Source organism: Apodemus sylvaticus, chromosome 13 (genome assembly GCF_947179515.1).
Source record: "Apodemus sylvaticus chromosome 13, mApoSyl1.1, whole genome shotgun sequence".
Lineage (NCBI taxonomy): Eukaryota > Metazoa > Chordata > Mammalia > Rodentia > Muridae > Apodemus > Apodemus sylvaticus.
In genome coordinates this window covers 9,950,926-9,975,766 of record NC_067484.1, presented here as the reverse complement: position 1 = coordinate 9,975,766, position 24,841 = coordinate 9,950,926, and the positions used below count along the sequence as shown (strand labels likewise).

General features: G+C 34.1%; 1 protein-coding gene across 1 annotated transcript in view; it reads left to right on the top strand.

Moving 5' to 3' along the window:
- Neto1 (neuropilin and tolloid like 1) overlaps positions 1 to 12,896 on the top strand; it is a 138,297-nt gene extending 125,401 nt beyond the window's left edge. The window contains exons 8-10 of the mRNA XM_052155444.1: positions 7,725 to 7,838; positions 11,130 to 11,688; positions 12,828 to 12,896. Coding sequence (XP_052011404.1) covers positions 7,725 to 7,838; positions 11,130 to 11,688; positions 12,828 to 12,888 — 734 coding nt within the window. The 3' untranslated portion in view covers positions 12,889 to 12,896. The remainder of the gene's footprint in view (positions 1 to 7,724; positions 7,839 to 11,129; positions 11,689 to 12,827) is intronic.
- Positions 12,897 to 24,841: the final 11,945 nt, after the last annotated feature.

The window sequence follows — 24,841 nt, the reverse complement described above, 5'->3', positions numbered from 1 at the left end:
TTCAGGTGTGCTGTTAAGCCACTAGTGTATGCTATCTCCAGCTTTTTTTTTTTTTTTTGAAGGACCTCAAAGCTATATGTTTGCCTCTTAGCACTGCTTTCATTTTGTCCCATAAATTTGAATATGCTGTTCATTCATTTTCATTAAATTCTTAAAAGTCTTTGATTTCTTTACTTGTTTCTTCTTTGACCAAGGCATCATTGTGTAGAGCATTGTTCAGCTTCAATGTGTTTGTGAGTTTTCTGTTGTTTTTGTTTCTATTGAAGTTCACCCTTACGCCATAGTAATCTGATAGGAGGCATGGGATTAGTTCTATCTGTTGAGGTCTGTTTTGTGACCAATTAATTATATGGTCAATTTTGGAGAAGGTATAATGAGGTGCTGAGAAGAAGGTATATTCTTCTGATTTAGAATGAAATGTCCTATAGATATCTATTAAATCCATTTGGTCCAAAACTTCTGTTAGTTTAACTGTGCCTCTGTTTAGTTTGTGTTTCCCTGATGTGTCCATTGAGGAGAGTGGGTTAATGAAGTCACCCACAATTACTGTTTGGGGTGTGATTTGTGCTTTAAGCTTTAGTAAAGTTTCTTTTATGAATGAGGGTGCCCTTGTATTTGGAGCATAGATGTTCAGAATTGAGAATTCTTGGTAGATTTTTCCTTTTATGAATACAGAGTATCCTTCTGTGTCTTTTTTGATGACTTTTGGTTGAAATTCTACTTTATTATATATTAGAATGGCTACTCCAGCTTGTTTCCTGGGACCATTTGCTTGGAAAACTGTTTTCCAGCCTTTTACTCTGAAGTAGTGTTTGTCATTGACACGGAGATGCCTTTCCTGTATGCAGCAAAATGTAGGGTCCAGTTTATGTATCCAGTCTGTTCATCTATGTCTTTTTATTTGAGAATTGAATCCATTGATGTTAAGAGATATTAAGGAATAGTGATTGTTGATTCCTGCTATTTTTGATTTAATTTTTATGTTTGTATGGTTATCTTCTTTTTGGTTTGTTGAATGAAGATTAATTTCTTGCTTTTTCTAGTGTGTAGTTTCCCTCATTTTGGTGGTGTTTCCCATTCATTATCCTTTGAAGGGCTGGATTTGTGTAAAGACACTGTGTAAATTTGTTTTGGTCATAGAATACCTTGGTTTCTCCATCTATGGTAATTGATAGATTTTGCTGGATATAGCAGTCTGGGTGGGCATTTGTATTCCCTTAGGGTCTGTATGACATTGGCCCAAGCTTCTCTGTCTTTCATAGTTTCTGGTGCGAAGTCTGATGTAATTCTGATAGGTCTACCTTTATATGTTATTTGACCTTTTTCTGTTACTGCTTTTAATATTCTCTCTTTATTTAGTACATTTATACTTTTTTCAATTTTCTAGACAGATACCAGGTACAAAAGTTAAATTAGGATCAGATAAATGATCTAAACAATCCCATAACCCCAAAAGAAAGAGATGGGTTCAAAACAGAGTTCTATCAGCCCTCAAAGAAGACCTAATACCAATATTCTTTTAAATATTCCACAAGACAGAAACAGAAGGAACCCTACCCAATTCCTTTTATGAAGCCACAATTACTATGCTACCTAAACCAAAGACTCAACAGAGAATGAGAACTTTAAACCAATTTCCCTTATGAATATTGATGCAAAAATATTCAATAAAGTAGTGCCTGGACATATACCCAGAAGATTCTCCAACATATAATAAGGACACATGCTCTGTTAATAGCAGGCTTATTTATAATAGACAGAAGCTAGAAAGAACCCAGAAGTCCCTCAACAGAGGAATGGATACAGAAAGTGTGGTACATTTACACAGCGGAGTACTACTCAGAAATTAAAAACAATGAATTCATGAAATCCTTAGGCAAATGAATGGAGCTAGAAAATATCATCCTGAGTGAGGTAACACAATCACAAAAGAGCATACATGGTATGCACACACTGATAAGTGGATATTAGTCCAAAAGCTCGGAACATCCAAGGTACAACTTACAGACCACATGACGCTCAAGATGAAGGAAGACCAAAGTGTGGATACTTTGATCCTTATTAGAAAGTGGATCAAAACTCCCATGGGTTATAGCCAACCAATAGAATGAACAGAGTGTCCCCAATGAAGCAGCTAAGGAGAGGACCCAAGGAGCTGAAAAGGTTTGCAGCCTTGCAGGAGGAACAATAATGTATTCCAACCAGTTCCACCAGAGCTCCCAAGGACTAAACCACCAACCAAAGAGTACACATAGAGGGACCCATGGCTCCAGCTACATATGTAGCAGCATTTCAGACATCAATGAGAGGAGAGGCCATTGGTTTTGTGACTGCTCGATTCCCCAGAATAGGGGAATGCAAGTCAGGAAATTAGGGAGGGGGAGTGAACAGGGAGAGAGAGGATGTGATAATGGGTTTTGGGTGGGGTAACATGGAAAAGGGGAAGAAGAAGAAGAAGAAAAGAAGAAGAAGAAGAAGAAGAAGAAGAAGAAGAAGAAGAAGAAGAAGAAGAAGAAGAAGAAGAAGAAGAAGAAGAAGCAGCTACCCAACATCCTCTTTTGGCTTCTGATAAAGCAAACAAGTTAGGATAATTGCAGAAGTTTATCAATACAGGGGTGACTTGATATACTCCAGAGAGTTTAGACTGAATGGCTGAGGAATCAAAACATCTTTAATCAGGGCCAGAAAGGTATAGGTTGGTATTGTTTATTAATAGTGTAATAAAAAAGTTGCCAATTTTTGATGTTGATTATGTCTTGCTGTTTTTCTGAACTTTAAAAAGATCTAAGAATTTTTTGGTCGAGTGGTTAAGGTGTGTTAAGAATAGAGTAGGGTGAAAACTGCAAATAGGGATGACTTTTTCCTTTTCCTATTTACATTCTTTTATTTTTTTCTCCTTCTCCCTTGCCTTGTTGTTCTGGCTATGACTTCAGGTAGTATAATGAAAATGATGTAAGTGGAGAGAGAATCCTTCCTGTTCCTCTTGTTAGAGGTCTGTTTTCAGTTCTTTAGGGTTGCCATATTCAGCCTTCATTATGTTGAGATACATTCTTTCTTCTAATTTCTTCAGGTCTTTCATCATGAGGAGATGCTGGACTCAGTGAAAGACATTTTATTTACTTCAATTAAGATGATCATGTAGTATATTTCTTTAAGTCTACTTTGGGGCTATATACCTTTATTGAGTTTCATATGTTAATTCATTCTTGCATCTTGAAACCACCTTGTTTATGGTGTTTTATATTTGATGTGTTGTTGAATTCTCTTTGCAAGAATCTCTACAAATTTTTCATCCCATTCACCAGGAATATTGCATCTCATGTGTGTGTGTGTGTGTGTGTGTGTGTGTGTGTATGTATGTATGTGTGTGTGTGTGTATGTATGTATGTGTGTGTGTGTGTGTGTTGTATGTGTGTGTGTGGTGTGTGTAACTATTCGGAAGAATTTTAATGTTAACGCTTTTGTAAAAAGATAGGTTGATTTTAGTTACCAACCCATCCAACACATTAATTGCTCAGCTTTTTCAGTTGCTTGTTCTTAATCTGTCTAGTTTGTTTTATCTTCCTGATTTAATTTTAGTAGTCATATATACTAGAAAGTAATTCATTCCTTTTGTATTTTCAATTTAATTGAAACGTAATTTTACAAAATGTGTTTTTATAATAATCTGAATTTTGAAGTGGATTAGCAGGAACCTGGATAGAAGACAAGGAAAATTAAATAATGGGTACAGGAAATGTACTTCAAGGTCAAGGCACAGTAGCAGTATGGTATGCGATCACAAACTTAATCATTTTTTGCTACCAAAAAGGTTCCAATCAATTATCCAATGATAAAAATCAAAGAAAAAGAGAGAGTGAAGGGGGAGGTTGTGAAATATAGGAACAGGTGGAAAGTCTATTTCCATGACTCTATTTAGCCATATTCAATTAGGATACTAATTAGCATTCCAAGTAGAGGAGCTATGTGGGAATTTAAATGCTCAGGGCAAGGCTGCTTCTCAGTTTCCAGAGCTCAGGGTGAATCCTGAGTTCAATGGTTTAAGCTCAGACTGAGTACAAACTAATGGGGTCGTTGTAAACAATAAACCTATGTAGAAAGGACATAGTGGAAAAAGGCCTGAGAATATAACCATAGATGCCTCTAGAAACTGTGCTAGGGGCCTGGAAACACAGAGGGAATGATGTTAACAAAGCATTACTAAGTGAAATCGACTGAGTTTTCAGTCTCACAAGACTTTTTACTATGCATTTGGCTATGAAATATAGACATAAATATAAATGAAATATAGATACATAGCACATAGACATAATTATAACTGTGAACTTTTTCATAATTTTTCCTTCAAAATAATAATCAAAAATATTCCAAATTATCTTAAAGATTAGGAAGTTTTAATAAATCCTTATTTCTACAAAAAGTTTTAATAAACTACTGTAATCAAGGGTCATAACCATTTAATTCAAGAAATAAATACGAGTTTCAAATATTCTCAGGACAATTTCTTCCTCCTCCTCATTCTTTTCCTCTCCTCCTCTTCTTCCCCATTGTCTTCCTCCTTCTCCTCTTCCTCCTCCTCATTCTCTTCCTCTCCTTTTCTTCCTCCTCATTGTCTTCCTCCTCCTCTTCATAGGTTTGAAGGAATTTCCACTGATTTAAAGGTTGAATATATGACAAAGCAGAATTGGACTAACCAGAAGAGTGTGCTATGCCTGTGAATGTGTGATGTGTGCATCACCATCCTGTGTGAGTTTGGGAGTGTGTGATGAGTGTTTCACCATCCTATGTGAGCTCTGGAGTAAGCAGAGGTTAACTCACTTAAGACAAACTTTGAAGGAGATAAAAGGAAGGCGAGTACAAGGATAGACCAGAGCTGAAGCCCAAAGTCAGCCTGTGAGATCACTCTTAAAACAATATATGCAAACTCGGCCTCCTTTCTCTCAGTTTCTCACTGTCATGTGATAATTGTGTGACTTTATCTACCCCTTGTAGATTTATTTATCTGGGAAATGCAGGGAGTTGAAATATCAGCAGCTCAGAAAGAAATGTTTTATTTCACATTTGATTTAATATTTACTCAATTTTTGTCTATTTGAAGAAAGACTTTAGGAGTATATTTGAGCAGTTACTGAAGTCAATATTAAAACAGTAGCTATACATCTAAAACTGCATAATTATGGAACTGAAACTGTGTTCATGAACTTAGGAGACAATCATCTCTGACTAGATTTTTGATCTTATAAGATATGGATTTTTAAGGTCACTAAACAGCATCCTGCTTGGACTGTGCGTCTTTCTAGCACTTCTCTCCTTTAACCTGGCATAACATTGATGCTGAGGTTCTTCAACTGTCAATGCTCAGCAACATTAAACAGCCCTGTGGAAGCTTCAGTGAAATGTGGGAGACGGCTGCCACCTTGTGGATGGAGTGTGCACACATGCAAATTGAGAGGATAGGAAAGCAATAGTCAGTGATAACATTATATGTTCATTAACTATTTTTCACTGTAGAGAAGTAAAGATGACCTATGAAAACTGCCATTTAGATCCTTCAAAACTGAAATCTAAAATTGATTTTTAATCAATAATTTAAATTTTTAATGAAAATTCATGTGTTTTCAACACCAAGTTTACACATGCATATAAAAATAATGAAATGTTCCCAAAAAGAGATAAACAGAAACCACTTTCAGTAAATTCTATAAATAGCCACTAGAAATAACTTGCATTTATCTACATATTTGTTGTACGTTTGCCACAGAGTGTTTGTTTGATGACTTCATTATTTGAAGAATTTCATGCACATAGATAAGCCTCCACACTAAGCTGTATTTCCTTACAAATTAAGAAAGGGCCTGCTAAAATGAAGTTATAACATTGAGGACAAGACCCTTAAATTTTAAATATTGTTTTCCCTTTTAAATAACAAATGGAATTATTTAAAGTAAACAAAGGTAAGTAGGCTCTTGGTGATGAAACTTCCCCAAAAACTCAGCTCCTATTTGATACCCCTGGTTGACATGAAGACCCCATAGCTCACAGGGCTCTTCTTCCATTTCACAAGTGAAGTATTTGGATGGGTTTTCAGTAATAAAAGTTAAACTGCAATGAAGGTGCCTATAGATGACTCACAGTCTAGATATACTATATGTTTTTCTGAAAATTTTGAATACTTTTTCCATAATTAAAAAGCAACATTGTCACTTTTATCAACCTGTAATTCCACAGGATCTCAACCTTTAAATTTGTATAGATTGAGGTTAAAACCCATATAAATATTTTCTAGATTAGTCAATATTGTTTTTTAAAGATGAAACTTGAATATTTGTGGCTAATATTTAAGAACAGAAATACATGCTATTTTGATGATCCTGTTAAAGTGTATAAATGTGTACTTGAGATATGGTCTTTTAAAGCTATAGTCTTATTCACACATACATGCTAAAAGCTTATATTTTTCTTGGTATTTAATACGTATAAGCTTGATTTTTGCATTTTGATAGACTTGAACATCTTAGATTTTTGCAATATATTTAAGATAAAAATAAATAAAAATCATGTTCGTAGTATAGTCCAATATGACTTATCACTTAGCAAAAGGCAGTGATAGCTCAAAAAAAAAGAATCAAAAAAAAAAAAAAAGAAAAGCAAAAGAGAACAAACAACCAAAAATATTTACTTTCCAAATTAACAAGGAAACATCCCCTTAGCCAGTTTGCATTATATTATGCATCTTATCCAGGCTGCAAGATTGTTTTCCCTAGTATTGATTTTTTGATGTAGATTACTTATCATACAGCCAAGTGTGACTTCCTGACCCTATTCTTACTGCCTCCTCACTGCATTGTTGAAAGGTCTGGAAAACATCATCTCTACAAGCTCCTAGCTTAGTTCTCTTATTACCTCAACACAATAAGAGAACTGACAGGTATTTGTCTTTTGCCTGCTTGTGACACACAGTATCAGTTTCACAGCCTTTAAAGGTTTAAAAATTTAATTGTTGATCTTCTGTGGTAACCCCCATGACTCTGCTTAGATAGGTGTATACTGAAAGTGGTTATATCAGAACACATCCGTTCAAGCTCACAAAGGTAAGAAGTGGTGGACTAGGTTTCAAAATCAGATGCTTTGACTATCAGCTCTGCTTCAGTGCTCTCCTAAAACAGGTCCCAGGTCCCCCTCCCCTTTGGTGCTGAGACAGAAACCAGTGATTTGCATCTGAGGATGAGCAGAATATGCATTTTTATATATTTTGAGGTTGTTGAAGATTAATTTACTTTTGTTTCTGGATCTCTATAGCTTTTAGTTTACATGTTCAAAAGCGTTGTGGGGTTTTGTTTAATATATTTTCTACCAATAGTATTTGTCAAACATATTTTTAACATAAGCACTTTTATTAGTACTTTTTATTTTAGAGTAATCTATGTTTATGTATTCATTCATAGAATTTCAGTGTAGGGCATATCATATGCCCAGGGATGTTTCATAAACTTTGCTGAATTACATGTCCTGTTGAGAGTGGAGACATTGTGTCCTTCCAAGAATGTGAGCCTACAGTGGAGTGCCAGTCACCTGGGTTAATGATTATTGTGGCAACTTTTTTGAGAAATAAGTAACATATCTTGTTTAGTGCACATCCCAACTGAATTGCATTGAAGAACATAGAATGTAATTTTCTTTCTTTGTCATGTTTTTTCTCCCCTTTCCTTCTGTTTCTTCTTTAGCTCCCTGTGAAGGCAACACATTCTTCTGCCACAGTAATATGTGTATTAACAACACACTAGTCTGCAATGGGCTCCAGAACTGTGTATATCCCTGGGATGAAAATCACTGTAAAGGTAATTAGAATCACTGTAAAGGAAATTAGAGCTACAGAAGGAACTATATCTGCACCAGTCTTAAAAAAAACAGAGGATATGAGTTTGTCTGTCTTTTCATGTCTCTTAATGTCAGTTTGTCAAGTCTCAGTGTTTGGATATTTACTCATTTATACAGACAGTGGACTCTACTTACATGCTACAACATTAAAGATACCTCACAAGAACTTACAGTGGAGAAAAAGAGTGGTAGCCATGAAGAGCTTCACTTCTCTATGACTCCATCTTAACTTCTTCCATTTCTTCTGGTCTCTTTCATTTATTCAAAATATGCCCAATTCATCTCTTGTACAATGCTCTAGAGATAAAATATTTAGAAAGGTCATTTATGTTTTTGATTGAAGCCACTTTTATTTTGTTAACTAAAAGACCCTTTCCTCTCCCATGACATAGTTCTCAGTGTCCTTGCCCTGTGCATTTGGTATTTAAGTAGGGCTTGTTGACTGGGTTATGCTCCAGTTTAGTTAACATAAAAACATCCATTATTAAGGCTGAATGTAAAACCCTGTTCAAATGAATATAAACAAGGAACATTTTTTCCACTTGAATTTTAGGTTTGTCCATCAAGAAAAGTTTGTCTAATGGAAATGTTTTTTGATAATGAGTGTTAGTCATGATTTCTGTCTGAAGAACCATCTGAGAATAAATAGGAAAGGAAATAGTTTCTGACTTACTCTCACACCTTAGTGAAAGTGAGCAGCCATCAAGATAGGTTTGTCGAATGGGAGAGTAAATGCGACAGAAATAAAAGAGCAATCAAGAAAAGATGATGGAAAATTCGTTATAATAGCACACCATATGTATTGTAGAGAGTTAAACCATCATTCAAGTCTTAATTTTCTAGTGATAGCAGAACTTACTTTTATGATCGTTAGTGATTTCCTGGGATTGGTTTTATGGCTTAGCATATACTATACCACAAAAGAAGGTTCTGAGTGTATACCTTCTGATAATGGGCAGAGGATTTTATATCTATATATCTGGTAGGTTCATATAGCATTGTGCAAGACATCTAATTCCATTGGCTTATCTGTCTTTTACATGACTCAAACACAATATTACAATTTTCCTCATCACATTTTACATGGCCTGCTTTCCTTTCTACATTTATAAAGCTTCCCTTTCATGTGGTTTTGAACGCATGAGTGTTTGGATTGTTAAAACTTCTCCCCAAATTACCTTCTTTATCATCATAAGTTGACCTAAATGTTTGGTAACATACTTTTGTTGTAAAGTATATTTGTTTGCATCTAAATTTCTTTGGCTAACATTTCACTCTTTTAAAACCTCATTATTCTTTTTATATAGGAAAATGTTTGCTATAGTCAATGAATAGTTGAATATTAATTTTCGTTCATTCTAATTGTTTCTATATTTCATTAGATTATTTAATGTATCCATATATAATGATATTTATACATGTTTTTGTTTTCTGTATGTATCATATATCTTTTTATCATTTTCTACTTTTATAAGGTCTACTACACTAAGTAAATACATACATTTTAGTGATTTTAAATATTTTTTTTTGATTTAATTGTATTGTGTTGGCTTAAGGGCTTAAACTACACACCTTAGCTTTCATGATTTAGGCTGAAAATTCTAATAAAATGTAGAGCTTTTCTTGCACATATCACTATTGTATATTCTTTTTCTCATTAATATCCATATTATTTATATATCTTACAACTTCAACAACTCATCATAATAATTGACACTTTATATCATTCTCTGTGCAGGGTGGTAACAGAATAAGGGCAATCTATATTAGCATGATTTGCTGTAAATACATTTTGATTATTTTTTCTGTATTGATTAAACTATACTTAGGTGTTTTTTTCTTAACATTGTGCTCTTTTTTTATTATATGTAATTGTTTATATCCCAGCAAACGTAGTTCTACTACTGGCACCAGTGAACCACAGTTCTATGAGGTGTGGGCTCTATACTGCAATAATAAATATTTCACTATATTCTTTATGAAAGAGATTACTGAATATGAAGAAGACAAATATGTTTGTCTCTCTACCTCTTCTTATTCATTTGGATTTTCCATGGCCATGGTTTTCCTTATGTGTAAATTAAAAACCTTTATGAGGCAGATCCTACAATTATTGATCTTTTTTGTTTTATTAAATAATTTTACTAATGATTTGTTTTCCTTTATAAAACAGATTTACTAGAATTTTTAGAATTTTAGTATATTGTTATTTCTACAGTTTTTAATTTGATTTTGCTGGAAATAACTTGAATCTGTGAGCATGTTCTGACCTCTAGTGCTTATTAACCTCAGGATAAACTGTGTGAAACATTTCTTTTGATGTATCATTTTTCCCTGGTTTTCCTCTAGAATTTAAAAATCTTTACGTCTGGGTATATCTACTATATTTATTCTTCTTGGAGTTTTTGAATTTGGATTTACATTTTTATCATTATTATGGGAAGTTTTGAACTTTGATTAAAATTATTTGATCTAATTTCTCTAATTGTTTACATGCCACAGATGCTCACTGTTCCAGGAAACTTCTCATATTTTATTTTGCTTTATTATATTTTATGAAGTATATTAATTCCTTCAGTCCTTCTGTTAGGACTATTTATAACATATTCTTTCAACCTTCAGTACATGCAGATACTAACTCCCAAATGCATTATCTCTTCTACATCTCTATGTGTCCATTTGCTACCCAGTAATAGGAAATTTTCCATACCATCATTACACCAGAACTTTAGTGCTCAACTCTTGTAACCATTCCAAAATGTCTGCTGTGATTTTGTCTTGAATTATTCTTGGTATCAGAAGGATGTGTGCCCTATAACTTCAATTATACCTGTCAAGCAAAAATAGAGAGGAAAAAAAAAGACTATTCATTACCAGTTCAGTATTTAAGAGGTCCTCTTATGACTGAGAAAAGAAAACAAGTCATAGTTCCAGAAATTACCACAACATTCATAAACATTGTGTTAAAAGTCAATGCAAAATTTGCATGATTATGTTATATGAATAAGCTCATTTTCAAAGTGGAGGTGTGATCAACTGAATGCTTACTTTTAACGGTGGAAATACAGACATAGTGAAAATAGAATCTTAATTTTGAAGAATTGTTGTGTGATAATTTAAGGCTGTGAAAATTGTATACTCCGCCTATTTTGCTTTGAAGTTTTGAATTTGCATTTTGAAGGTGATATTAACACATGGTGGGTTGTTTCTCCTCTTGTCTGTCTGTTGTTTTCACTCTCTCCTACCTACAGAAAAGAGGAAAACCAGCCTGCTGGATCAGCTGACCAACACCAGTGGGACGGTCATTGGCGTGACTTCCTGCATTGTGATCATCCTTATTATCGTTTCTGTCATTGTACAGATCAAACAGCCTCGTAAAAAATACGTCCAAAGGAAGTCAGACTTTGACCAGACCGTTTTCCAGGAGGTCTTTGAGCCTCCTCACTATGAGTTATGTACGCTCAGAGGAACCGGAGCAACAGCTGACTTTGCAGACGTGGCAGAAGACTTTGAAAATTACCATAAACTGCGAAGATCATCTTCCAAATGCATCCATGACCATCACTGTGGATCCCAACTGTCCAGCACGAAAGGCAGTCGCAGTAACCTCAGCACAAGGGATGCTTCCATCTTGGCAGAGATACCCACGCAGCCCGTCAAGCCCCTCATCCCACCCGTGAACAGAAGGAACATCCTGGTCATGAAACACAACTACTCACAAGATGCCGCAGATGCCTGTGACATCGACGAGATTGAGGAGGTGCCCACCACGAGCCACAGGCTATCCAGACATGAAAAATCCGTCCAGCGGTCAGTATACATAGATATTTGATGGCAACTGTAACTGAAGACAGAAATGCTGCCACAGCATTGAGTTCTAATCTGTCTTCACCCTCACTTGCTCTGTGAATAATAGTGTGCAAGTCAGCTCTTTTTATATTGTATACATGAGCATGAACTATATACCCGTGCAAAGACACATGAGCACACAGACCAGAGATTTTTATCTCTGCACATACAAAAACTCTCTCTACACAAATGAGACACCTCATTTATGACAGAGATTGAGAAAACTAACCTGCCTTCACAGTCATAGCTGTTGATCTTATCAATATTTATATATCTTAGGACATAAAATGATTTTCTGAAATGGTTGGTTTACCAAGACAGCTATGCCATCTTATTGAACATTTTTAATTCAAAATATTTTTAGTAGAATATTGCTTTGCTAACAAAACAAAAGTATGTTTTCCACACACTATTTGTATTAAAAATTATATCTTATAACATTGAATGCTAAAATACTGAAAATTTATATTTAGATATAGAAATCAGGTAATCATTTTAATTTATTTTTCAGTTATACATATATAAAATGTTGTGTGTTATATGTTAATATTCCAAAAATGAATACAAGTATTTGGACAAAATTTTCAAATTTAATAATGTATTTTTAAATTCCAAAATCTATCTAGTTTAATTATGCTGTGTTTACATGCTTAATTTACTGTATTTCCATGTGTTTACTATACTTAATTATATAGATATATATACTTTATTCATAACTTCTTTTTTTTTATGTTGGCACTCTTTTTTTTTTTAAGATTTATATACTTATCATATGTGATAACACTCTAGCTGTCTTCAGACACACCAGAAGAGGGCATCAGATCTCGTTACAAGTGGTTGTGAGCCACCATGTAGTTGCTGGGATTTGAACTCAGGACCTTCAGAAGAGCAGTTAGTGCTCTTACACACTGATCCATCTCTCCAGCCCCTATTCATAACTTCTAAAATATCTAAAATATCTAATATACTTTGCATGCTCCTATAATACCATGGGTCTCATTGCTTTATTAACTTTAGGAATGTTCATTAAGAAAATACATGTATTTATATTTTGTATTGCAAATATTACCTTGTTGAATGAAATAGTCATAACATTCCAGGTTCTGCCTCATTGGATCTCTAAGCAAACATGAATCTGAATACAACACAACTAGGGTCTAAGACGAAAATTCAAGGTAAGAAAACATCCTTGACTCATGCTCCCTTTGTCATATTCAGTCTTGTTCTGTTTCACTGTAATCATCTCACAATATTTCAGGGAATGTGGTTTGTGTTCATCATTGGTTAAGCTCCCTACCTCATGGACTTTCATATTTAGAAATATAGTAGATGCAATGGTAATGGAGTGACTATTCTTAGGATAGATAGCTTAATAATACATTTTAATATTCTTTCATCATGCATTTTTCACAACAGAATTAGCTAATTCATCTTCACATTGTAAGTTAAAGATGATAAAAGCAACAATGTTTCCTCAAGAACTAGTGCAAGAGACTTATGCTTTCAAATAATCAAATACAAGAATATTCACTCTTAAAGTACTTAAAGTAAATTCATTAAAGTGGCAATTATTTATATAATTACACAATAATCCATTTGATTGCAAGACCAAAAATTTGGTAATGTTCACACAATTTATGAGGCTTTTATTTTTGCATGAACAATTAGCTTATCTCATTAAAATTAAATGTGGCATGTTGATCAGGTTTTATGATATAAAATTTGAATGTTTTATTCTTTAAAAGACTCACAACCTTCAGTTGTCTACATGTGCAGCTATGTGTCATGAAACATCACACATGATTGACATTTTCACTTGGTATTCTGTGTTTATTTTACTCTAATTCATCTCCATTTAAATTTGCTTCACAGCTAATCTCCTCAAAACTCCTCAAGCCTACCAACTGTTCTTGAATTAGGAGAACACATTCTATGCTCAGTTTGACCTTAATAAGTTGGTGTGTTTGTTGCATTTCTTTTTCATTGGGAGAAAATGTTTTAACTGTGCTTTATTTTCAGAGAAGAACTATTTATACAAACATGGGGACTGTGAAAAGAAAATTCCATAGTGAATTGTGAAAAGTGGACATATTTCTAATATTCATTCCACTGCCTTTATCCAAACTTAAGAGTTACAGACATGTGTTATTCTTTCGGCAAGACACCCTGCTGCTGCACAATGATGTGTCCATTTCCTAATTTGGTTGCTGATCACCAAGTGCTCCTTAGGTTTTAAATACATTCTGAGATTTATGGAAACTTGAAGAAGAAATTAGTTCCTGATTGAGACTACCCCAGCACTATGTTTACTGTCAGTTTCACATTTGTTTATACATTGTTTGTGTGTCTTTGTTACATGATTGTACCTATGTGATCTATGGGAAAAGAAAAAAAAAACAGCTTTCGGTGAACTTTGTGTTACATGTCCATTGTTATCATTATATAGACTGCTTTAGAATAGTGTGTTCCTTCGTGATTTTGAGCAAGCCGCAGTGAAACCTGCTAAGGTGGATGATGAAAACGCCATCAAGAGGCTCAATGGACTGTACACACCCATTGTTTTATTATAATTAAATTTAGTAAAGTATAAGGAGTAAAAAATCTAGATTGCAATAAGACAAATTTCTCTCCCTCTCTCTTTGTCTTTTTCCTTGTCTAACCCCTTATTGTTTCTATGTATCCCCGCTTTCCTTTTTTGTTTTCACCTAGGAAAGATATTGAGTTTCACAAAAGGCTTTTTGAAATCAGGTGTTTTACCATTCAAACTCTTCAACAGAATCTCATTTGATTAAGCACTTAGCAATATGATTGAACTGACAGTTTGAGAAAATACCCTGCATGTCAGTACTGGATATTTAGGTCGGGGAAAAAATGCCCTCTTTATTAGACACATTGTAAAAAGCATGCATTCTCAAATACTGCTGTTACTGTTCCATTTCTTTGTGTCATATGCTTGCTACTTGTAACTTTTATATAAATATATATAAAATGTATAATAATTTCCTAATTTGAGTTAAGAGAATTGTTTCTTCTACTGTGACAAAAAGCAGAACTACATAAGTCCATGCTTTATTACTTTCAACACTCTCCACTCTCTAGATTACAGGATGCCATTTGATACTGAGCTTACTTCCCTACATATTTGATTATTAACATCTTACAAATATTTTCTTTTATATTAAAAGTCTTTCTAAGTCAATCCTTAAAAATCATAGACCCTTTTATGACTATACCATTCTGAGTTACTTCTTATCCATGAACACCTATACCTGAAAGTTTAATGGTTGAAATAAGTTTCATAAAGAGATTCTAAAACCCCTATAGCACATGGAAGATCTGTTGAATTATATGTATCACCATAATCACTGAATGGATACCTTTTTAAGTAAAAAATTGTATTCTTAGACAATTAAATTTATAATTACAATTACAGTAAACCTACTTACTACCTTCAAAATAGCCAAATTCTCAATAATGAAACCAGGACCTTCAAATAGCAAAGAAATCTGGTCTAAGACAATGTTTGCCAGCATCTGGAGCAGCATTTACAATCTAAAAGGATATTCCTTGTCATATAGTTCTAATAGGAAGATAATCCAGTATATATTACAGTATAAATAAAACATCAACAACAAGTAAAGTCAGATAAAGTAAATTGTATTAGAAAAACTAACTAAACAAATACAGCAGTTTTTGAATATTGGAAACATAATCAACTTACCTTGACAAGTACATGGACTTGAGTGCCCATTGGCCGCCCTGTAATCCCAGCTATCTGAAGATATAGAAGGGCAAACTATTTAACTAAACTAGCTGAAAAAGAGAAGCCTGAATTCAGCAAGAGCACCTTCCTTAGCAAACAGTAAAAACTGAGTGAAGAAGACACTCAGTGTAGATTTCTGGCCTGTACACACACACACACACACACACACACATACACACACACACACATACACTCATACACATGCACATGCACACACACACACACACATACACACCAACATGTATGCACACAAACACTACACATGTTCATAAAAAGAAAATAGCATACAAAAGATCATTCTTTAATTTGACAAATTGTCCAAGAAGAAATTGTACTGACATAGTGAATATTCTTTCTTTAACATGATTCATGTTTTACACATATCTCTTACAAGAAAATTCACTTTTACCCATTTTGCTAGCCAACTTATTTGTTATCACATGTAATTCTGTACCCACTAACTAAAAGTTGGCACTCCAGATTATCATTTAAATTAGTTCCACTATTTTGGGTTATGTCATCTCTTTGTGGGTCCTCATTGGACTTTATTAACCTAGAATGAAGAATTGCAAAGACTTGCTATATGTGTTTCTGTGTATTTCATTACACAACAATGAAGACAATTAAATTGAGTAGATAAATCACCATGCACCTAGCATGTAGATTTACAGGTTTTTCCAATTCTTTACAGATTCATAAAATTCTGCAGATCTGCTTATTCTATACTTAAATGTATTTATGCCTCAAGCCCATGAAACGGATTCCTTTTTTTTTTTACATCAAACTGAATTAAGTACAAATTTAAGGATGGATGGCTCACATGTATTTGATATGTGAAAACTCCATGTGAAAAATAATCCCTCTTAGAAGATAGAGCTCCCTATGGCTCATGATGAATTAACACGTATTGACTTGTCAAAAGAGGAGATGCTAGGATCATTGCCCAGAGTCCTTGCGGCCCGTGATTGTCCCCATTAGAGATGCTATCTTGTAATAGAGTGTGAAGAGTTCAGAAAAGGTTTCAAGTATATTTTGGAGCTCCCTACAGGTGCCTTCATAAAATCCAATATTGAGATTTTTTTAACATTAAAAATACCTATTAACTACATCAGATATTTTTGCTTTAGTATCCACCTTTGCAAAATCTTAAAAATTGGGTAACACTTGTTGTAGAATGAAGTGTTCAAAACCGTCAAACAAATTTAGCAGTTAATATTTTATTCACAAAGTGAATCAAAATGAACTAGCATAAGAGCTATACCGATTCAATGAGCTCTTTCTAAATACATTACTATGTAAATTTGTTGATTCAGTCTTTAGAATATTGGTGTTCTCCCATGTTATATGAAATACCCACATCAGCCTGAGTTAAGCTTTGTAATTCTTTCAAAAGGCAGTGATGTAGCTCAATGAAAGGTTGATATTCTGATGTCTAATTCTGATTTTTCTGTACCTGGTGTTATAAACACGCATATTTTATGCATCATTTCACAAAATAGACATGATATGTAATTTGTCACAACTTAATTTAATCAGATAATTAAAATGTGCTGTAAGCATAACTGGAGATCAATGTTACAAAGTCTTTAAAGGAGAATCAACCCTGACCTAGAGATGCTGATTGTTTTCCTATATTTTGTTCTATTACAAATACTTAAGGGTATTGAATAGATTAACAATTCTGCCTCCCAACATTTTCAGTTTGTTCTTTTTAATTATGTGAATATTCTCTTAAACTTTGCATTAGGTTCTTCTGTATTGCCCAAAGTAAGTCAAGACTTTCTTACATTACAGGTTTTGCTTCTTTAGGTTTTAGATCAAGAATCAATTTCTCTGAGCTGAAATTATTGAAATAAGTTAGATAATATTGTTCTGGGTCCTATCACCTTTGAGTAGCAACAACAAACAATGCACCATTATTTGTATAGTATCAAATAAATGATACTATCGATTTTAAATGATAGTAATTATCAATTCTGTAGGGAAGTAAAATAAATACATTATTTAAAATTCATCTGAATCCTAAATGGATATGATATGGAAAGTGAGGTTTTTTCATCTAATGAGCACAATGGTGAATTGCTATGCATACATTTCTTCATTAAACAATTTTTATTTATCACTGCTTGATGAGAAAGATGCAGACAAGATATCATCAAATAGGTAAAAGAATATGATAAGTTGAATTTGAATTAATTAGTTGTTCCTTATTTCTTTAGTTAACATTTCTTATATCCCCTTTAAAAAGATTGGATAAAGAAAACTACATAGCAAAATTTTTTCTAAAAGATGTGTTTTTAAATTAGTTATACAACTCAACAAATCCAAAGCAATGCTTAATTTAGAATTATAAATATTCATTTTGTAATGAATTTAGATTCTTCTAAAATTTATTTAACTAAATGGTGTTATTTGAATAAAACCAACAGAGAAACAAAGGGAAGAAATATAAGTAAGTAATATCAAGAATACAATTTAGGACTTTCCCTGGGGCACCAGGCTGTTCTTTCTGTTGTTTTCCTAGAGAGGTACATGGTCTTCTCTAACATCCCTTCATTTCCTTAGGTCAGGAAACAAATGCAAAAGAAAGCTTCATCAAGCTTCTGTCATTTGCTTGGAGCATTTAGAGAAGTTCCTCATCCATGTGAACCAGCATGCTCACACTGTCGGTCGCATTTCTCTTTGGGAATCGTTACAGTTGTGCAGCCAGCACATTCTTTGTCCCTATCATCTTTTCCCCCCTCTTCACTGCTGAGCCATGCTATTTTCCAGCCATTCATTGAAAAATTGTTTGGGGGGTGTCTCTTACTACTCACCAATACTCAAATGAAAATTACAGCTGACCAGGATGTGTAAGTTATTTAAAATAAAATTATTTCTTTTATATCAAATTATAAAATTCGTATTCTTTATTCACTTTCCCTAGAGTTAAACTTATATAAATATTGCTAGATTTTGGGGGGGGGGAAGTGGGTGTCTATGCAGGCTGTATCCTAAAACCTCTTCTTCAGCACATTGGGAAAAAGGATAATGGTGAAGACTGGTGGAGAAATGGTGCTAAGACCTATAGAAGGAAGACACTTCCACTCAAAGTATTTTTTACCATGTGACCCATCTTAAAACACTAAATATATTTCCCTAGCTCCTTCTCATATATTGAACACAAAACATAATTGATTATTGAGCAAATAAAATAGAGATGATATTGTATAATCAAGATGTGAGAAGTTGAAATATGAGAATAGCATTTTCTTAGGAGCACCAGAGGAGCCCTACAAAGTTTAGGCTTCCTAAGAACACAGTGAAAGAAACCATTGCCAACATGTGAAGGAAAACACTTGGGTTTAGAGTAATAAGGTCATACACAAGTTTGAAAACCATTTACTTGATTTGGATGGTAAGTAATGAAGGGTTACAGAAAATGCAGTTCAAAGAATAGACAGAGTTGCTGCTGTGTTTCTGAGCACACTAGGAGCTTACCACAGAGTTTGCACTTTGTACAAAGATGAATTTAGTATGTTTTTGGATGGTGTGAATGGAGACTTCTCTGAAGACACTATGCTTACTAAGTGTGGTACAGAATGACACATACTAAATTCAATTAATATAATAGATAATAAGACATTAAAGGTAACATATGATTGGAGGGGCAGGAGGATGTCCTGTCATCCTATTTATTGTCTACAATATGCTAATTCTATGGTTATGGTTAATGAGGAAACGTACTGAGGGTCTTATGACAAAGTCAATTCTCTGAGATTTACATTAAACCTTTTCCTTGTTCACAAAAAGTATGATTCTGCAAATGAAACTACTGCAGTGTATGTTATTAGCATTTGGGCAGTCAAGGAATATGAAGTGGTTTATAACTTTTTTAATACTCTGTAAGTGGTGAGTTCATCTCTTATACTGGGCTGACTAACTACTGCAGTGTTTTCCACCAATGTGCAAATATAACTGTTAATTAGTGTACTCCATCAAGAGAAGTTGAAACATATCCATATTGCCCCATAATTTTGTATTTATTCATCTGTAAAATGTGTATCATAAAAGCTTCTTTTCACATGAAAGTATCAAGACCAAATGATCATGTACTGGAAGATATTTTTTATATTCTATGATGCATTGTAAAAATAAACCATTTTCTTAATTTGTGTGTAAACTTTATTTTATAATTAACATGGTACCTACACATCTAAAAAAGACACCAAGAAAAAATATTCACTTCTTATGTCTGGGTAAAACATGTGACTTCCAGAAACCACTGAATTTGACATCCTGTGGATAGTGTTCCCACCAGGGCACCTTTCTTTGCACCTTCATATCAAATGCTGTTTCTCACTAATGAGTGTGAGCAGCAGTGATACTGGGGATCTTAAGTAACCTCAATGACATAGTTGTCAATTTGTTCACAAACCTAAACATAGAAAGAGGCGTTCTATATTCAACCATGGACAATTTTTCCACATATGTGCAGACTTAAAAGAGAGTTAGGGAGGTTAAGTATAGTCTTGTGACCATAATTATGACATAATAGTGTCATACACTGCCATTGATATTTTTCCAAATGTTCATATTTTAGTTGCAGTTTTTACTATACATGTGCTCCTTAAAACACCCTTCTCAATTTCACCTTGTGACACAGTGAAAGATAAATCTTTTGAAGAAAGTCTCCACAAGAGCAAGAGATAGAATGGGTAAAAATGTAAAAAACATGAGATCATAGGTCCAGAGAAAAGACTTTACTTTTCTCTATTTTTCCATTTTGTACTCTACATTGGTAAAGGGCATATCGTCTAATTGAAACTTTTGTATCTACATGAATATTACTGACTAAAGCAAGTGTATTGACTTTGTAACCACAATAACTTACAGTATTTCACATACAACAGATCAGAAGCTTATTTTGTAACTTCTTGTCCATGGGATTTACTTTCCATAGGATGTGGTTACATGGCCATATTCAAAACTCACCATCAAAACACCGTAGATTGAATAACTCAGGTTCTTCCAGGTGTTTTCTATCCTGGCTTACCCAGTTTTCTATCAGCTGACCCACATTAACCTCACCTATTAGGAGCTTTAGTTAGAGGTCAGCAAATAAGGTCTACAGATACCCTGATCGCTTGGTTGCTCTCCTCTGCTTTTTCTCATTACACAAGGCTATTCTGCAGATGAGTCCCAGGTGGAGTACCTTGGAGCACTCTGCAAAGGTTCCTTTCCTGGAGCCTTTGGTAGGTTCTGAAGGAACCATTCTTTCCCTCCTTGTTCCCTCAAGTCCAGAATATGTGGGAGGAAACTGACAATTATCTCTATGTGACAATCAAATCTCCTATTTGTTTTTGCCATTAAACTTGTAAGATTGGCTCCACTAATGTTTTGGCAAATTAATGTTTTTTATACTTTAAACACTATTGAACTAACTGAATTTTCATTGATTTCCTTTTCCCTTCCTAAGGGCATTGTGAAGTTCTTTCTCAAGAAAATTTTGTTTAATTTATGACAATTTGCCAATCTTACTACAAGAATGAAGTATGTGACAGGGTTATTTATGGAACATTAACTATGTACCATAAAATATTAATTTTTATTTCTGATTTACATATTTCATACACATCCTTTCTGTGGGTAAATTGGTATCTCTTACAGTCTACTTTAAGGCCCTCTCTAATCCATCTTGATGCACCACAGAATATTTTTAATAATTTTCTAATTGTTTGAAAATTATATACATTTACAAGTGTTTTGAACAAATTTAACCCCTTTCCCTCCTCTCAAATTTCTTTAATGCTAATAGTTTTCCTTTTCAGTTTTATATAATCTATTTGTAAACTCATTTAGCCTAGTTTGGATACCTGTACATGCATGAGTATAGGACTACATACTGGAGTATGTATAGACTCTGAGGGTTTACATACCTTAAGAAAGCTGAATCTTCTTTGCCCAGAACACATCAATTGATACATTGATCATCTAAGGGGGACCCTTGATATGCCCCTCCTCCACCCATTGAACAATGATTTCCTTGATTTTGTACACCTTGTGAAATCACAAGTACTGCAAACCATGAAAATGATGACTGGTAATATCCTGGAAACACTGTTCTGAAAACACCTATCACTTTCATCTCTTACAATGTTTCTGCTTCTACTTATATGATGACCCTTTAGCCTTGGTAGTAGAAGGTGTGATATAGATGCTCCAGTTAATGTTGAGCACTCCATAGTTTCTTTGTCTCTATTTTAGCCAATTGCCAGTCTTTATATGAACCATCTATTGCAGAAGCAAGTGTTTCTGATGGAGGGTTTAAAGATATACTAATATATGTGTAAAAAAAAAAAGTAGGGATCAGTCTATATTCTCCATTTAGCAAAATAATGATGTCATGCAATGCCCACACCCCAGGCCTACAACCTAGCAAACCACTTGGTTTAGGTTCAGTTAACAGTACCCACACAGGTACTGTGAACTAGGCCTTAAAAACAGTCAGAAAGTAGTTACTTACACATATAGCATTCATGCCGTTATCACATTAGTATACATGTCTTTCTAGGTAACTTATGGTTATATCTTTCAAAGTTCACAGCTGGGTATGACTACTGACTTATTGATTTGTACACTGGCAGAATAAATAGAAGTTTCCAGCACTGATGATGCAAGCCAGTGGGAATGAAGCTTCCAGATTAGTAGCAGCTTGATTTCCCTATTTTCTCAATTGTGTTCTGTCTTCAGCAATACAGACATTTGATCCAAATTTGAAGAGTAGCCAAGAACAATAACAACAGCTTATAAATTTTATTTTGGAGGTGGGTGTTTTTTGAGAGCCCGCCATCCAATAACTTGTAAAGAGGTAACTCAAATCCTGCACTAGATATTCAATTTGTAACCTATGGTGCCTAGAGACCTCTTCGTAATGCAACACCAATTACACTACTTTCTCATATAAATATGTACACATTTTGAGGAAGATTTTATAACACTAAATTTATGTGCAGCTTTTTAAAATGTCTTTAGTGTTAGTTGGCTCTATATATACTCCTTTTCCTGTGCAGCCTACCCATTGCCCATCCAATTTAAACCATTCTGCTTCATGATTTTCCTTTTCTCCTTCCTATCACCTATATTCCATTCTCTTACCTTACCAATGGCACCCTAACTAATTTCTTGCCTTCCATGGGCATTTCCATTTTATATATATATCTAAAGGTTCAAAGCTAGCATTCACAATTTTCATTCTTTCTTTTATTATTAATATTAAAACCTACTTAAATTAGTTCCCCTTCCTTTTCTTCATTGCTTCCATATATTCCTCCCTGTTATATTTCAATTTCATTGAATATTTTTAAATCATTTGTTGTTACTTGCATATATGTATTTATACATACAAAGGAATATACATATATATTCCTAAATCTATCCTGTTGAGTCTATATAATGTTGCATGTATATATATTTTCATGGATGAACACTTGCTATTGAGTAATGAGTACATTCTTCCCAGCATTCATATTTGAGAAAGGAACATGTATTATTTGTCTTTTGGAATCTAGGTTATCTCAGAATGATTATTTCCAGCTCCATCCATTTACCTGTGATCTGGAAATATTTTACAGTTGAATATTATTGTGTATATATAGGAACATTTTCACTATCCATCATTTGTTGATGGGAATTTTGAGTGTTTTCATATATTGGCTATTATAAATTGAGCAATACTTACCATAGATAAGGAAGTATATGTATTAGTTTAGGTTCTCTAGAGTCACAGAACGTATGGATAGTCTTTATATAGTTAGGGAATTTGTCAATGACTTACAGTCTATAGTCCAACTCCCCAACAATGATCAGCAGCAGCTGTGGATGGAAGTCCAAGGATCTAGCAGTTTCTCAGTCCCATGAAGCAAGCAGGGAAGGAAGAGTGAGAGAGAATCTTCCTTCTTCCAATGTCCTTATATATCTCTAGCAGAGGGTGTAGCCCAGATTAAAGGCTGTAGGTCTCCAACAGAGGGTATGGCCCAGATTGTTGGACTGTGGGTCTCCAGCAGAGGGTGTGACCCAGATTAAAGGTGTGTGCATCCATGCCTTTAATCTCAAATGATCTTAAACTCGGAGATCTCCTTTTCTTAGCCACTATGCTTCAAGGTCTCCATGCCAAGATCCAGGTCAGAAACTTACATCTGAGCCTCCAAATTAGGATCATAGGTGAGCCTTCCAATTCTAGGCTGTAGTTCATTCCAGATATAGTCAAGTTGACAACCAGGAATAGCCACTACAGTATACCTTAATAAAACATAAAGCTTTCTAGGCATAGTCACAGACATGGTATATACCAAGATTGTATGTCACATGTACTTCCAGCATTTCGATGAAACTGCACACTGATTTCCATAATGTTCTTAAGAGTTTGTTATCATTATTAAGGGTAAATTACAAGGCCAGCACTTGTACAACATTTGTATTTTTATGATTAATCATTCTGTGTGGGGTAAAATGAAATTGATGTTTTAATTTATGTTACCATGATGGCTGAGGATGTTGAAAACCTTTCCAATAGTTCTTGAATATTTTTCTTCAGTGAATTTCTGTATGCCCCAATGTATAACTGAGTTGTTTCTATCATTGGGGTTTAGTTTTTTGAGTTCTTTGTTGTTCTGTATACTAACCCTCTGTTGGATGTATGGCTGGTACATTTTTTCCCGTTCAGCAGAATGCCTCTTCACTCACATGATGGTATTTGTAGCTTTACTGAAGTATTTAGTTCAATTTTACTCTTATCTACAAATAAAGTTTACTTCAAATTTGTTTCCCAGTAGGAGCCTGCAGTTGTCTTCAAGGGCAACCAAGAGAAGCTGCTCTGGTCTGTTACAAGCTACAAAGCTTTTTCTGAGAGGATTAATAGCTTTGACTTTAACCAATCAACCACAGAGTTTGAAAAACTTAAGAATATATAACCTCAGTTTTTCCCCAGGAACCAACCTTAAATCAAATCACCTGGTGATAAAACCATTTTAATCTATTTAGAGCCAATCATCATCTTACTTTTATCTGAAGCAAATAGGCAACTGAAGGAGACTGATAGAATTTAGTGAATTTTGACTCCTTCTGTGGTCTGTTTAAAGCTGAGTTTTCCCACAGCCTAAGAATATATGGGGAAGGATTTTATTTTTCTTAATCAGATGGAACCATAACTTCCTAAGAATATATAGATGAGTATTTTAGCCTAATCAGACAAAATCATAGCTTCTTTTCATCAAATTCATTTTGTACAAAAAAATCAACATTTCTAAAATTTCTTATAGACACACACACACATTCACATCTGTATGTACATATTTCCTATGGGAATATATA